Below are 15593 nucleotides of genomic sequence, written 5' to 3' on the forward strand. Positions count from 1 at the left end.
AGGGAAGCGGCAAAAAAGGTGGGCGGCCCGGCCGGTGTGCTGTGGCTGAGCATCAACCTCAGAACCAGGAGGTTAGGGTTCGAGTCCCTGTGACGGCATGTGCCCAGGTTGTGGCTTCCATACCCAGTAGGGGGTGAACAGGAGGCAACCTATTGATGATGATGCTCTCATAATTGAAGTGTCTATCTCTCTCTCCCTCTCCCTTCCTCTCTAAAATCAATAAAAATATATATACACTAGGAGCCCTGCGCATGAATCCGTGAGCCAGTAGCTCTCTATGGGGCCTGGCCACTCCACACCCACTGCCCAGAGGGTCTCCGCAGCCCAGAGGCCCATCTGCGGCTGGGTGCAGAACTCTTGCCGATCGCCACGGCGACGAAGCAAGCATTCCACCAGGCCGCTCACACTGCCTGCTCTCAGCGGCCGCCCCCCCGGGACTGGGGGACTCTGGCGGAGCTGAGAGGACTGGGCACCGCCATCTTTGTGACGGAGTGATGGTTAATTTGCATGTTACCCTTTTATGAGATAGGATATCCTATATAATAAAGAGCTAATATGCTAAATAGACTGAACAGCAGAACGACCGTCCAGACGACCCGCTCTGGGGTCTGAGCCCGTGGGACAGGGTCAGGAAGCCGTCTTGGCCGTGGTCAAGCACCTCCCATGAGCACTCAGAACTCGGAAACAGAAGTGTTTGCACCCGGATTTCAATCAGGTAAAAAGGACAGCAGGTGCGTGAGGATTAGAAGGGGCCTAGACGTGGACGTGACCACACGGCCGAGGGTTCCCCAGAGCCAGGCCAGCTGCTCTGCACACTGAGGGCCAACGGTGGGCAAGGGACCAGGGCCCCGGAGGAATCAGGGAGCCACCAGCTCAGCTAGTGAGTGAGCACGAGGTTCATGGTCGGCCTGGTCTCTAACCTTTTACCCAGATTGGTGCAGGCGCCCTCCTGGGGAAATCCATTTGCACGTGGGCCATTCATAGGAGACAAGCCACACACACACACACACACACACACACACACACACACACACACACACACACACGGGATTTGGGCCCCCCGGGAGGGCAAGTTCTCTCATGGAAGAGGTCCTCCGATGGTGCCCCATCCCCCACAGCTCCCCCTACTGGCAGCAAGCTGGGCACCGGGCACCTTTAGAGGTGCGGCTTGCGAGGGTGCCCCTGCCAAGGACAGGGCAGTCTCTGCATGGACTGTGGGTTGGCATCCGTGACGAGGCTCCGGCGTGGGGTCCTATTTCCACGGGGAAGCCACATGGGGGAATCGTTGACAGCAACACACACATGCTGGCTAGCGGGAACCCGGAGACACTGTGTTTGCTACGGCCTCCCGCCAAGACTCAAGGTCACCCTTGGGCTCAAGCAAGCGCCGGCGACCTCTGCCCACGAACGTGCGGGGAGGGCACCGAACACGCCGGGGTGTGGCTCACGTGGGAGCCGCCGGGGCCCCGCCCACGGAGGATGCATCTCATTTTCCAAAAAACCGGGCCCGTCTCCATTTCCCAGCCCTGCTCCGACGGTACGTACACACACGTGATACGGATACAGTCCTTTAATTTTGGGAACTGGAAAATGTCTTTAATTCGACCTACGCTTGGAGAACACAAAGATGGCCAAGACCCTGCCCCCACCCGATGCGCGCCCGGGGCCCAGGGTGAGCGGCTGCTACATAAATACCCACCATGGCTCTTAGTAGCTTCTTCAAACGGTCAGGTAAAAAACGGTAACATGACGTGTGCGCGTATATATATGTCTATATAGATGTATGTATAGAAAACCACGGCCTTCTTCATCCGGCGCGAGGCACCCGGGACTTCTCACCCAACACTTGCAAACGCGGGACGTGCCATTGGAGGGTCTGTGGGTCCAGGAGGTGGTCCCCCAGGACGGGTGGCAATGAGGGACCAGGACCCCACCCCCCGGAGAAATATGCCCACTAGGACTGCGTGTCCAGTATATGCATATATAGATGTGCGCGTATACATTTGTGTGTGTGAGGCGGTGTGTAGTGTGTGCGTTTGCAAGGTACAAAACACCAGTTTCTTCCGTCCGTACTAAGCATGTTACATAAATCAGGTTTGGTTTGGTGACCGGTTAACACTTTTTTTTTTTTTTTTTAAAAAGGAACATCGAAGATATTCAAAAATTGCTACAGTACAAAAAAGTGTGTGTGTGTGTGTGTGTGTGTGTGTGTTTATATATTTATATACATCGATATTCCCCAGAAACAGCGACTCTCCGGAAGGGATGCCCACCCCTACTTCCTATGAGACTCCCACGGGGGCGCCGTGGCTCGGGCGGTTCACCAGGTCTCTCGGGTCCTACATGGCACATAATGGTATTGTTGGCACAGTCAGCATCGTGGCAACGCCCGCTTCCTCGGGAGCGTCCCGCCTCTGCGCTGGGCCTGCTGCCTCGGCCTCCGGTCCGTCTGGCGTCTCTCCCCTCGTCCTCGGGGTGATGGGGGAGGGCGGCCCCATCGGCGCGAGCTTCTCTATAAAAATATATTTGGCCTCTAGCGTCCTGCTCGAGTCCCCACCGGCACACAGCGGTGGGGTGCGGGGAGCGTCCCCTCAGATAGTGTAGTTTTAGGTTTGTAAGTGTAATTGAATTTTGTACAGGTTCACCCACGGGATCCTGTGAAAAAGAAAAGAAGAAGCGATTAAACGGCAGCGGGCGGAGGGCAGGGTGAGTCCTCGCAGACGCCCTGGGCCGCGGCGACCCAGCCCCGTCCCTGTGCTTCCCGGCTGATGGCCACCCCACGTCCTCAGGACAGGAGGGTGCCCCGCGGCACCCGGACACACCCGGGAATCCCAGGCAGGAGAGTCGGGGCTTCTCAGAGGGGTTACAGGTTGCCGGGGACTAAGGCGTCCTGTGCACGCTCACGCCTTCTCCAGCTCCCACCCTCCAGGGGCCGAGGTGCGTGGCCCCATCCTCGCCTGCGGGAGGCACCGGAGGCACCGGTGGTCCACTGCTCAGCTGGCCCACTCGGAGGGGTGATGGGGAGCAGTGGAAGCCACCTGCTGGCCCCCCAGGGGTGACCTTGCTGGAGAGAGGCGGCCAGGTCAGCGGGTGAGTGCCTCGGAAGATGGGGCCCCAAAGCCTTCCTGCCTCGGACAAACCCCAGAGCTGTGTCCCCACAGAGCTTGGGATGACCTGAAGGGGGGCAGGCATCTAGAACGGACGGATGGAGGGCCTTTTGGAAGATGGACAGAGGACCACTGGGGGACAGGAGCCTCTTACTAACGCACAGGCATCTGTCTCTACCCAACATCACAGAGAGAAAGAGACAGAGAGACAGAGAGAGACCGGAAAAGAGAGAGAGAGAGCGAGAGAGAGCGCACACCCTAACCCTGAGCCTTAACTTGCTATTTTAAGAGCAGCGCTGGCTTCCTCGCCCTGCCGTGGCTCAGTTTGGTTAGAGCACCAGCCCAAACACCAGAAGGCGCAGGTTCGATTCCCAGCAGCGCACACACCTAGGCTGAGCGGCTTTGATCCCTAGTTGGGGTGCATACAGGAAGCAACTGATCAATGTTTCTCTCTCCCTCCCTCTCCCTCTCAAATCAATCAAAACATATCCTTGAGTGAGAATTAAAAAATAAATAAAAGTAGGGCTGGCTTCCTGCAGAGATGGGTGGGTTCCTGCATCCCCCATCAGGCCAGGAGGCGGGCCTGAGCCTGCACCCCCCATCAGGCCAGGAGGCGGGCCTGAGCCTGCACCCCCAATCAGGCCAGGAGGCGGGGCCTGAGCCTGCACCCCCCATCAGGCCAGGAGGCGGGCCTGAGCCTGCATCCCACATCAGGCCAGGAGGCGGGCCTGAACCTGCACCTGCCCATCAGGCCAGGAGGCGGGCCTGAGCCTGCACCCCCCATCAGGCCAGGAGGCGGGCCTGAGCCTGCACCCCTTATCAGGCCAGGAGGCGGGCCTGAGCCTGCACCCGCCCCTCCAGGCCTGGCTGTTCCTGCAAAACCCTGCTGCGTGCCCTCAGCTCAGTGGAGGACTCAGAGTTTCTGTTCTGGAGGCTCAGCTGCTGAGCCTCAGTTGAACACCGACCCCGAGAGGGACTAGGGAGGGACGCGCAGCTCAGACCGGTTGGAAAGACAGATGCCTGAACCCCGACACCCCAGCCGGAGAAGGTCACCTGGGACAGAGGGCGTCCCCACAGGAAGCCGTGTGCTGCCCAGTGACCCGAGAGATGGGACCCGGGGTCAACGCTGACTTGGCTAACCCGGCCCCATCAGCTCCAAGCCACGGACGGGGCGGGTCACGGGCTAATGACCGGCATCTGCTTGTGCAAAACCAGGAGGACAGAGCGCCTTGGCCGTGGGGCCATCTCCCCGCCCCCACCCCGGCCAGGGCTGCTTCCTGCCAAGCTCCGCTGGCCACTGGCCCCTGGTCCCTGGCCCTCGCGCAGAGAGAGCGGTTTCCTGAGGGTCTGAGTGTTCCTCCCGCAGACAAAGGCTGGCCGGCCTGCCCGTGTTTCAGGGAACAGAGCGGCCAGGCTCAGGTGCGTTTCCCGTTTCTGATTAGTTAGGGCTCCAGCGGTTTGGAAAGTAATAATCCCCAGGATGGATTTCTCCGGGGCTTCGCGGGGGCCTTCGCCACGTCTCGGGCTCCGTCTGGGGTGGAGCGGCCCGCGAATGGAAGGATCTGGGCGCGGAGGAGGTTTTCTGACGTTGACTTGATGAAAAATGACAGGAAATGAGCCCAAGGGCCTCCGTCCTGGGAGCAGGAGAGGCTGCGGCGTCCTTTCGTTCTGCCCGGCACACGGACGAGCTGGCCGTGGGGGAGCCGGCCTGAGGCGGTCTGGGCCAGGATCTACGGCCCATCTCAGGCTGAATCCGGGGACACAGCGACGCTGCCTGGCTGGGGACCCGTGCCCACCTCTGGGGCGTCACCGACCACCCGCCAGCAGGGAGGCGCACTGGGCCCCGTCTGGGTCCCCGACGTGCGAGTGGGTTCGCGGGCGCCGACAGAGGGGTGGTGACAAACTGATCCATCGTCATTAAAAATGCATTTGCTGAGGCTTCGCGGTGGCTAGGCCGTAGACAAATACCTCCGCTGGCTCCCAGACCTTAATTAAACGCTTCCGTATTAATTGCTATTTATTTAAGGGGTAACAAGCACCCCAGGAAATCCGAGCCATCTTCCCGGTGGCCCTCCGCCGAGGCTCATGTCCAGGCATTCATTACGATGATCGGGCCGCTCTGAACCCGAATGCGTGGCTCCCGGTGAGTGATAAACGGCAGCCGGACACACGGCGTGGAATCCTTAAGCATCCATCAGGGGCTAACGAGGCGGCGCGCTCCCTCCCGGCCCTCGTCTGCGGAACTGGGGGGGCGGGGGGGGGGGGCTGGACAGAGCCGCTGCTCCGGGCCGCAGGCTGGAGGCTGAGCGGAGCTGGCGCCCTCCAAGTCCTGGGGGCACTACTCGCCTCTCCTACCTGCCGTCCACAGCGAGCGAGCGAGGGGAGGTCTCCGGACAGGGAGGCGTCCCCTCCTGTAAACGGGGGGGGGGGGGGGGGGGGGCGCTCCCAAATAGCTCCTCGGGCACCGTCAGAGAGTGGGGTCCAGACACCTTGCTGCCTGGGGGCCTGGGGGTGATCTGCCACGCCCCCTACAGCCTGACTGACCTCGGGCAAGTCACCATGCCTCACTGTCCCCGTCTGCAGAGGGGACGCTGGGAGGACGGAGGGAGTTCGCAGACGTGAAGAGCGCTCCCCTGAGCTGTCATACGAACGTCCGCGTTAGGGAACCGTCCCCATGGCGGGCGCTACCTGCAGCCAAAGGCGTGCGTGGCCCGCAGCCCTGGGAGTGTGGGTCCTGTGTGCGCGGGGCCAGCCTCCCCGGGGCAGAGTCTTATGCTCTTGTTGCATCTGAAATCTTTAGGAATCCCTGCAGAGATGCTGGCCCTGCAGGGCGGCCCGCGGAGGCGTTCCCGGGACAGGCGGCCCCCTCTGTTCGTGAGTGAGGCTCCGAGGCTGGCCTGGCTGCAGCCCAGGCGGCTCCCCACCCCACACCCCGGGGCCCTAAGGAGGAGTCTCCCCTAGGCAGGCAGAGGTGCAGGCGTCCGAGGGCTGGGCCACGCCGTGCCCTTCCGGCCTTGAACCGGGGACAGAACACGTCCCGCCCACATGCTGCCCGCGCGCAGCCCAGGCTCCGAGGGGAGGCTGGCTCTCCATGCTAATCCCATTACATTTCTCTGCCCGTTGGCGGAACATCGCGCTGCGCCGGTCGTGTTGGCGTGGGGACAGGAAGCGAGGGCTGGGATTTAATTTGGAGCAAACACGCTCTTCATTAGGATGGGCCTCGGAACAGAGCGATCCGGCCCGGCTGCTGAGAGCCGCCGGCTCCCCGGGCTCCAGCCACCAGCCCCATCCCCGAGGGTCCCAGGAGCACCTCCCCGCCTGGGCCTGCCCCCCCCTCTGACAAGGGCCCTGCCCCTTCAGTCCCCATACCAGGAGAGCAGAGAAAGGAAACATTCTCAGATCTCATCCCCGTCCTGGGCAGCGGGTGCCCTGCTCACGGGAGCATCCGACGGCGCCTTGAGAGGGAACGCCTGGAGGGACACGCTGCGCTCGGAGGATGAGCAAAGCGGGGACCCTCAGAAACCGGCCCCCGAAAGGAAAACAAACGTAAAAGCCTGTGCCCGGGGCTGCGGCCCTGACGGAGCTGGGGGAACGCGCAGGCCTGGGGTGGAGCGCTCTCCGGCCGCCACGGGGCCGCGGGGACGAGACCAGCCGGGAAGGATCCCGCTTCCCACCCGCATTAGCGCTGCCATCACGGAGAGCAGAGCGAAGCTCCGCCGGCGGGGCCTACACATCCCCGTCCGCCGCAGCGCCGGCTCCACACCAGCGGCCGCCTCACGCTCCCCTCCCGTCCCTCCCGTTCCGCCTGGTCTCCTGCTTTCACACCTCCAGGCTGGCTTGTAACTCTGCTCTGTGCCCTCCCCACGTAGGGACGTGCGCTGGGTGGCGGGTGCCCGCCCGCTTAGCCGCCGCCCTCACGGCTGCCCGTCCAGGCACCGGGCGCCAGGGCTGATGTCCCCGCCCATGCAGGCCGGGCCATGGGGGCCTCCAGGGGGAGGGACGGACACGGACAGAAACAGCTCCGGTGAGGAGTCGGGGTGCCTGAGTCACCGTCACCTGCCCCCCCCCTCACTGGGATGTGGGGGCGTTTCTCACAAGGGCGGTGGGGAGCCCACAGCCCAGCCCTGCGGGTTGCTCGGAAAGGTCCCGTCACTGCAGTTCCGCCCAGGGTGACCCCGGCTGGAGGGGCTGCCGCTGATCCCAGAGCGAGGACGGGGGGCGGGGGGGAGAGGCAGGGGCATGGGCGGTACCTACCGTGACACAGACACACGGCGTCCGCCCCGCCCCCAGGAGGTAAAAAAGGCTTCGCCAGTCAGCAGGAGATCTCGAACCACTTCTCAGACACGAAGGCCACGGGGATGAGGTGCCGATCCGAAGAAGAGGGTCTGCGGCGACAGAAAGGCACGGGCTTGCAAGGCTGGTCCGGGCTGACAGGCGGGGACAGGCCCGCGGCACAAACCGGCTTCTCGGTCACAGAGAGCCGCCTGAGGGGGGCACTCAGCTCGGACCCCCTGCCTTCGACAGGGAGGGCCCCCCGCCTGTGGCTGACGCCCCTTGCCACCCGGGACGGCCTTGGAGGTCCCAGGGCCCGGGGACTGTCCCAGCAGGCTGTGGTGGGGAGGCGGGAGGCTTGGGCCCCGGGGGGCCCCCTGGGACAGGCACAGAGCGCGGGTCGCTGCGGCAAGGACGGGATGGGACGGGCGTTACCACACACCGCAGGGCGGGCGGGCCTGGCTCCTGAAATGGCACCCCCTATCCGTCCCCCTCCAGACGAAGCTGCCACTTCCCAGGCCGGCGAGGGCCGGCGGAGCTTTACCTCCCGCCTAAAAGCAAGCACCTTTCCAGCCAAGGCTCCCTCGCCAGGGCACGAGCATGCCTGCTGTGCCACCCTGCCTGTGCCACCTCCCCGTGGACACCCTCCCCGTGGACCCCTCCCCGTGGACACCCTCCCGTGGACACCCTGCCCGTGGACACCATGCCCGTGGACACCCTGCCCGTGGACACCCTCCCTGTGAACACCCTCCCCGTGGACCCCTCCCCGTGGACACCCTCCCCGTGGACACCCTGCCCGTGGACACCATGCCCGTGGACACCCTGCCCGTGGACACCCTCCCTGTGAACACCCTGCCCGTGGACCTCTCCCCGTGGACACCCTCCCCGTGGACACCCTCCCCGTGGACACCCTCCCCGTGAACCACTCCCCGTGGACACCCTCCCCGTGGACACCCTGCCCGTGGACACCCTCCCCGTGGACACCCTGCCCGTGGACACCCTCCCCGGGGAAACCCTGCCCCTGGACACCCTGCACCTGGACACCCTGCCCCTGGACACCCTGCACCTGGACACCCTGCCCCTGGACACCCTGCCCCTGGACACCCTGCACCTGGACACCCTGCCCGTGGACACCCTGCCCCTGGACACCCTGCACCTGGACACCCTGCCCGTGGACACCCTCCCTGTGAACACCCTGCCCGTGGACCTCTCCCCGTGGACACCCTCCCCGTGGACACCCTCCCCGTGGACACCCTGCTTGTGGACACCCTCCCTGTGGACACCCTGCCCGCAGACACCCTGCCCGTGGACACCCTCCCCGTGGACACCCTGCCCGTGGACACCCTCCCCGTGGACACCCTCCCGTGGACACCCTCCCTGTGGACACCCTGCCCATGCCACCTGCCTGACACAGGGGCAGAGCGGGGGACAAAGTGAAACAGGACCCATCACCGTCCCCTGCCCGCCCCCGAGGCTGGGGGCCGCTGAGGAGGGGGCTTGGGGACAGTTCCCTAACGCGAGCTTCCCAGTGTCCTCGAGTGAAAGAGGCGGTGACGGGAAGGTCAGTCCTGAGGTCCCCTCTCCAGCCTCCCCGCGGGGAAAGGGGCGTCTCACACCCAACGTGGCCGCGCAACGCGGAGCAGCTGCTGGTTCCCCGGAGGGACAGGCTGTTAGCCACGGGCCTCCAGAGAAAGTCACCCCATCCCCCCAAGTGCTTCTGGGAGCAGCCCGCTCAGGGAGCGTCACCCCGTCTCCCCATGCGGCCCCGGACAGGGTCGCCAGCTGCCATCCCGCTCTGACAGGGACCCCCACACCCCCTGCCTTCCTACCCATTTCCTCCTCTAATTAAGCTGGTGCAGGGCTTTTTCTAATTTATGAGCGGAGGCCTGCGGGTGTGCCTGCTTTCAGAGAGCAGCGCATTGACGTTTTAACGTCATCCGGACGCACGGGGCCGCTGACTCAGGTGCTGGAGGGCGCCCAGGCGGCGTCAGGGCCCTGCGCGCTCAGCATCGCTCCCGATGGACAGACTCCTGGCCGGAGTGGGGCTGGGATGCCATGGTTTTGCTGGATTCGCTGCGGACACTTTACGGATGCGGGTCAGAGACACTGACGGGGAAGGACCCATCGGGGAAGGACCCATCTGGACGGCTGGCACTGAGGGTTTGACAAAGCTGGCTTTGAGCTGGGGGTGGAGGGGGTGACGCCCGCCCCGGGGCCCAGAGGCGAACGGGGCCCCGAGGCGGCAAGGCATTGGCCACTGCCCGGTGCCGGTCGGGTGGGTTCTGGCTGCGGCTGCGGCCTCTCTCTGGGTGGGGGGAGGCCTGTCCACCCTTGCGTTTGCTCGGACCCTCAGCCCCAGGTGAAGGGTTCCCCCCGCCCCCGGCCACAGCCCCGCGCCCACACTGCGCACCAGGAGCGGCAGCGGCAGGCGGCCCGCGGGGAGCTCACCGGTTCCCGTTGAACGTGGACTTGTACTCGCCCACGGAGCGCAGCGTCTCGTCGGCGTAGGTGGGCACAGAGGCGCGCACGCACTCGTGGGAGCACTGCAGGCCCTCGCTGTAGGCCGTGAAGATGTCCAGGCTGCTGGGCACGCGCGCCGGCGGGAAGTCCGTCAGGTTCTGGCAGCTCTCCTCCTGCTGGTCCAGCTTCCGCGGGCGGCCGTTCCTGCGGGGGTCCCCGCTCTGCGCGCAGCTGGGGGCAGACGTGGGTGTGGGCCAGGCGGGACCGCGGAGCCGCCCCAGCCCCCAGCCACCCGCCTTGGGCTCCAGGCGCCGGCCACACCCCGTAACTACTAAGGGGTGACTCCCAGGCCCTTCGGGAGATCAACCGCAATCCAGCCATCAGCTCTTTTTAAAAATAAAGTTTGAATTTTAAATGTGTCCGATAGCGCTCTCGCCGATCTGGCTCAGTGGATAGAGCAAGGGTGGGCAAACTTTTTGACTCGAGGGCCACCATGGGTTCTTAAACTGGACCAGAGGGCCGGAACAAAAGCATGGATGGAGTGTTTGTGTGAACTAATATAAATTCAAAGTAAAGGAGCGGAGGGGAGAGCAAGAGAACCCTCCACTCTTTCGGCTCCGCGGGCCGGATAGAACAGCCGAACAGGCCGGATCCAGCCCGTGGGCCGTCGTTTGCCCACGGCTGGGATAGAGCATCGGCCTGTGGACTGAAGGGTCCTGGGTTCGATTCCTGGTCAGGGCACGTGCCCGGGTTGCAGGCTCGATCCCCAGTAGGGGGCGTGCAGGAGGCAGCTGATCCATGATTCTCTCTCATCATCGATGTTTCTCTCTCTCTCCTTCTCCCTTCCTCTCTGAAATCAGTACAAATATATGTATTTCTAAAATGCGTCCGATTTTACAGGGAGGACTGGGAGGTGAGGGTTGAGCTGTCTTTTCCTAGAGCCGAGTCCTTGTTTGGCCAAAGACGGTCAGCCCGACCGTGGTGCTGACTCCGTTTCCCCGGGAACACCTCGACGAGATGGAAATGGCGGGTCCTCACGGGGAAACCTTGGTGCTCAGTCCGGGCCTGGTCGCTTGTTTCGAAGGGACTACGTCGTTCTCTCTGGGGACAGGTGGGACGGACGTCCGGGGCCCCGCCCCTGCCACGCCCACGAGGTGGAAATGTGACTGGACCGTCCTTCCTTCGCCGCCACTGGGTCTGTGGCGGGCACTGCCCTGCCCGCCCCGAGGAGGCCCGCCTGGATTCCCATTCCTCTGGACCACGGAAGCTTCCAGATGCCGCCCGAGACAGACACAGGGACCCAGCCCTGGGGGGCGAGGGAACTGGGGAGGAGCAGTCAGACCATGTCCGTCCCTGGATGTCCATCTGGTGGGCTCACCAGCAGGACGCATGGAACTTCCGTCCCCATGCAGGAGGGTGGCGAGGAGGGAATGTGGGGAGCCCCTCTCTGGGGGACCTCAGTGGGGCACCAGTTCCCTTCACCTCCCCTCTATGCTCAGCGCTGATGACCAATGAGGGGCTGCAAGGGGCTGTGTGCCCACCCCCTGAGTCAGGTGCTCCCCTGCCCGGCTCTCCTGGGAGAGGCCTCCTGCCTGCTGGCCTGGAACCCCACCCCCGCCCCGCCCAAGGTCACGGAACCCACTCGTCCCTCTGGGTCGTCTTCCCTGAGGGCTTTTGGAGGGTTCGCTGCAAACCCCAGTGTGTGGGGAACCAAGAGGAAGCTGGTGGCCTGTCACCCAGCAGGTCACAGTCCGCCGTCCCCTGGGGGAGGGTTCAGCAGGTCACAGTCCGCCGTCCCCTGGGGGAGGGTTCAGCAGGTCACAGTCCGCCGTCCCCTGGGGGAGGGTTCAGCAGGTATCAGGCCCGCCCCTGCCCAGGGAGCCGCTGGAAGCTAAGTGCTGGCCTCGTTCTCTGCCCCGGGAAACGCTCTGGGTCCCGGCTCACTGGCCGTCGGGGGGAGGGGGGGCAGGGAGAGGAAGGGGGGACGGCGCCCAGGCCTCGCTGGCCTGTGAGAGGTCCTTTCTATCCCTATGCCTCCCCATCCGCCTTCACTAATCCCCCTGTGCCCGTCTGCCTTCACTGACCCCCCTGTGACCCCTTGTTCACCTTCACTGACCCCCCTGTGCCCCCCTGTCTGCCTTCGCTGACCCCCCTGTGTCCCCTGTCTGCCTTCGCTGACCCCCCTGTGCCCCCTGTCTGCCTTCACTTGACCCTCCTGTGCCCCCCTGTCCGCCTTCGCTGACCCTCCTGTGTCCCCCTGTCTGCCTTCGCTGACCCCCCTGTGCCCCCGTCCGCCTTCACTGACCCCCCTGTGCCCGTCTGCCTTCACTGACCCCCCTGTGCCCCCCTGTCTGCCTTCGCTGACCCCCCTGTGCCCCCCTGTCTGCCTTCACTGACCCCCCTGTGCCCGTCTGCCTTCACTGATCCTCCTGTGCCCCCCTGTCTGCCTTCGCTGACCCCCCTATGCCCCCCTGTCTGCCTTCACTGACCCTCCTGTGCCCCCGTCTGCCTTCACTGACCCTCCTGTGCCCCCCTGTCCGCCTTCACTGACCCCCCTGTGCCCCCCTGTCTGCCTTCGCTGACCCCCCTGTGCCCCCCTGTCCGCCTTCACTGACGCCCCCTATGCCCCTCTGTCCACCTTCACTGACCCCCCTGTGCCCCCCTGTCCGCCTTCGCTGACCCCCGAGCCCCCCATCTGCCTTCGCTGACCCCCCTGTGCCCCCGTCTGCCTTCGCTGACCCCCCTGTGCCCCCGTCTGCCTTCGCTGACCCCCTGTGCCCCCATCTGCCTTCACTGACCCCCCTGTGCCCCTCGTATGCCTTTGCTGACCCCCCCGTCCTCCTTCACTGACACCTCTATGCCTCCACGTCCTCCTTCACTGACCTGAAAACCAGCTTTCTAGCAACTTCTGCGTGTGGACGCTGGGCCGCTCCCACCCACAGCCCTGCCAGCGTCTGCGGGCAGCAGGGGAGCATTTGGACGAATCACTCTGCGAGGGAGTGTGATGCCAGAAGGGGCCACTTGGCCGCAGGAGGGGCTGCAGGCAGACAGGGGTCCCCGGCAGCTCCCGCTTTCCCAGGGGGCAGCAGGTGTGCGTACACGGCGAGGCCAACCTCAAAACAAGCCAATTTCCAGGAGGAAATCGGCAGAGACAGGCCGCCAGGAGCACAGCAGTCACCTGACTCACAGAGCGGGCGGCTCGCGGAGGAAGGAAGGGTGAGAGGAGGCTGGGCCGGCACCGGGCGCAGGGACAGCCCGGACAGCGAGGCCACCGGGGCCAGCGAGGGCCCGGCACAGCCTCTGCCCAGGCCGACATGGGAAATAAAGGGAAAGGCTTGGGGCCCAGTGGGGTGACCGGTGCTTGAGCATCAACCCATAAACCAAGACGTCCCGGGCTGGCTTCCCAGTCAGGGCACGTGCCTGGGTTGCAGGCTCCATCCCCAGGAGGGGGCGCGCAGGAGGCAGCTGATGGATGACATTCCTCTCTTAGGGATGTTTCTCTCTTACCAATGTTCCTATCTTTCTATCCCTCTCCTGTCCTCTCTCTAAAAATCAATAAACACATATATTAAAAAAAGAAAGAAAAAGGGATGTGCCCTGGGTGGGAACCCAAAGGCACTGGCTCCGGGAAAAAGGGTGCAGAGAGGGTAGCGCCTGCTGCCTGAGTCAGGGTGCCGGCTCTCAGCCAGCCTGTGGGATGGGGGCTGCGGGATGGGGGCTGCGGGATGGGGGCTGTGGGATGGGGGATGGGGGATGGGGGATGGGGGATGGGGGCTGTGGGATGGGGGCTGTGGGATGGGGGCTGTGGGATGGGGGATGGGGGATGGGGGATGGGGGATGGGGGATGGGGGATGTGGGATGGGGGCTGGGGGATGGGGGCTGTGGGATGGGGGCTGGGGGATGGGGGCTGTGGGATGGGGGCTGCGGGATGGGGGCTGGGGGATGGGGGCTGGGGGATGGGGGATGGGGGATGGGGGATGGGGGCTGGGGGATGGGGGCTGGGGGATGGGGGCTGTGGGATGGGGGCTATGGGATGGGGGCTGCGGGATGGGGGCTGCGGGATGGGGGCTGCGGGATGAGGGGCTGTGAGATGGGGGCTGTGGGATAGGGGCTGCGGGATGAGGGGCTGTGAGATGGGGGGATGCGGGATGGGGGCTGCGGGATGGGGCCCCGGGCCTGGCACAGAGAAACGGCCCCCCGGGCTGAGGCCTGCCGCCAGGTGAGAGAAGTAGGATCCTTCGGTGTGCACCCCCCGGGAACCCCCACACCTCCATTTCCAGACGAGAAGGGCCGGGACCCTTACCAGTTTTTTAAGACAAGAGTTGTGATCAGAGCAGCTATGACCATGATGAGGGAGACGGTGATGGTGACGATCTGATGGACAGCCAGACCTGGAAACAGAGAGGGGGAGGGGAGATGAGAAACGGGGTCATGTGATGAAGGGGTCCAGACAGGGGCACATTAACCTGTCCTGTCAGCCCGGCTCCCAACGCCAGGTCCTGTCCGTGAGCAGCCTGCACGGGGCCGCAGGGGATGGCTACGTGGGGGCCGCACAGGCCCCTCCTTCACCACACCAGGGGCCGGCAGGTGCTGTGGGCGCCAGGGCTGCCCTCGCCCCGAGTCCAGGGAGGGGAGCCCCAGCCCCGGCCTCTCTCCTTCCCAGAGCCCGTTTCGTCCGCAGGTGGTGACCTGGCCCAGGGATACCTGCAGAGCCCCTCACCCGGAGCAGGTGGGCCCTGGCTGGAGCTTCGCCGAGGACCTGTCACCCTCCTCTCTCCTCCCGCCCTGGGAAAGTCCTGCTCCTGGAGACTGAGCCCCGGGCGGCTGGCCTGCACGTGGGGGCGGACTTGCCTGCCGCAGGAGCCAGGAAGGCCCAGGACTTAGCGGGAAGGGGGAGGCAGCCGTGCACGCTCAGGGACAGGTGGATCCTTGGGAAACGTGGCCCGCTTTCCAGACTTCACTCCAACAAGCGCACTGCCTGCTGAGGTGTCGGGGAACGGGAGGTCCCAGTGGGGGCTCCGTGGTCGCCCTGCTGTGTGTGCATGGGGGAGGGGGAGCAGACAGGGACAAAAAGACTGGCCCCTCCAGAACCAGGGCAGCCAGAGCCCCGGCCAAGAGCTGTCCACTCACCCCACATGCAGATGCCAGCGGAAGGGCGTTCTCCTGTCCTCTCCCTCTGCCCCTCCCCAGCAAGAACCTCACTGACCTGGGCATCAGGCGATCAAGGCCGCGAGGGGCCGGCAAGAGCCTGCAGGTGTGGGCACACTCCCCACGGAAGTGCTGATGCCCGCGCCCTTCCACCCGAGACCTTTGAGCACCTGTCTCTCCCCGCGCCTGGCACCCACGCCTGGCGCCCAGTCCTGACGTCCCTTAGCAGAGGCCCGTCCACCACACCCCAGGAACCCGACCCAGCAGGCCCCGCGGGGAGAACCACGCGTGTGGGGTCCCGGCGGAGGGCTACGGAATGCAAGATTTCTCTGGCGGCCTCCCAAGGACAAGGTCTCACAGCAGATGTTACTTCTCCACTGGGTATGATCCTCGTGGGGGATTGCTGGGAAATGACTCCAAGCTGGCACAGCCAGACAGTTCTCTCTCCCGCCGGCCCCCCTTCCGTTTGCCAGGGGAGGGGCATCGCAGGGCACCGAGAGGAGAGCTGGAGGGAGACAGGGTCATGGGCCTCCCTCCCTCACTCATTCTTCTGTCCACTGACCCAGGGGCCAGGTATTGAGCACCTGCGGCGCAGTCAGTGCCAGC

General features: G+C 64.7%; 2 protein-coding genes across 2 annotated transcripts in view; one reads left to right on the forward strand and one right to left on the reverse strand.

Annotated features, from left to right (window-relative positions):
- LOC308242658 (uncharacterized protein) overlaps nt 1-15593 on the forward strand; it is a gene marked incomplete at both ends in the record, with an annotated part of 479931 nt that overhangs the window by 67269 nt on the left and 397069 nt on the right. The gene's annotated exons all lie outside the window — the stretch shown is intronic.
- AJAP1 (adherens junctions associated protein 1) overlaps nt 1558-15593 on the reverse strand; it is an 87222-nt gene continuing 73186 nt past the window's right edge. Inside the window, exons 3-6 of the mRNA XM_080656772.1 lie at nt 14143-14230; nt 9828-10070; nt 7362-7492; nt 1558-2655 (exon numbers count right to left, since the gene is read on the reverse strand). Of these exons, the coding sequence (XP_080512898.1) occupies nt 7420-7492; nt 9828-10070; nt 14143-14230 (404 nt within the window). The 3' untranslated portion in view covers nt 1558-2655; nt 7362-7419. The remainder of the gene's footprint in view (nt 2656-7361; nt 7493-9827; nt 10071-14142; nt 14231-15593) is intronic.

Source organism: Plecotus auritus, assembly GCF_963455305.1.
Source record: "Plecotus auritus genome assembly, chromosome: 2".
In the NCBI taxonomy this organism is placed as follows: domain Eukaryota; kingdom Metazoa; phylum Chordata; class Mammalia; order Chiroptera; family Vespertilionidae; genus Plecotus; species Plecotus auritus.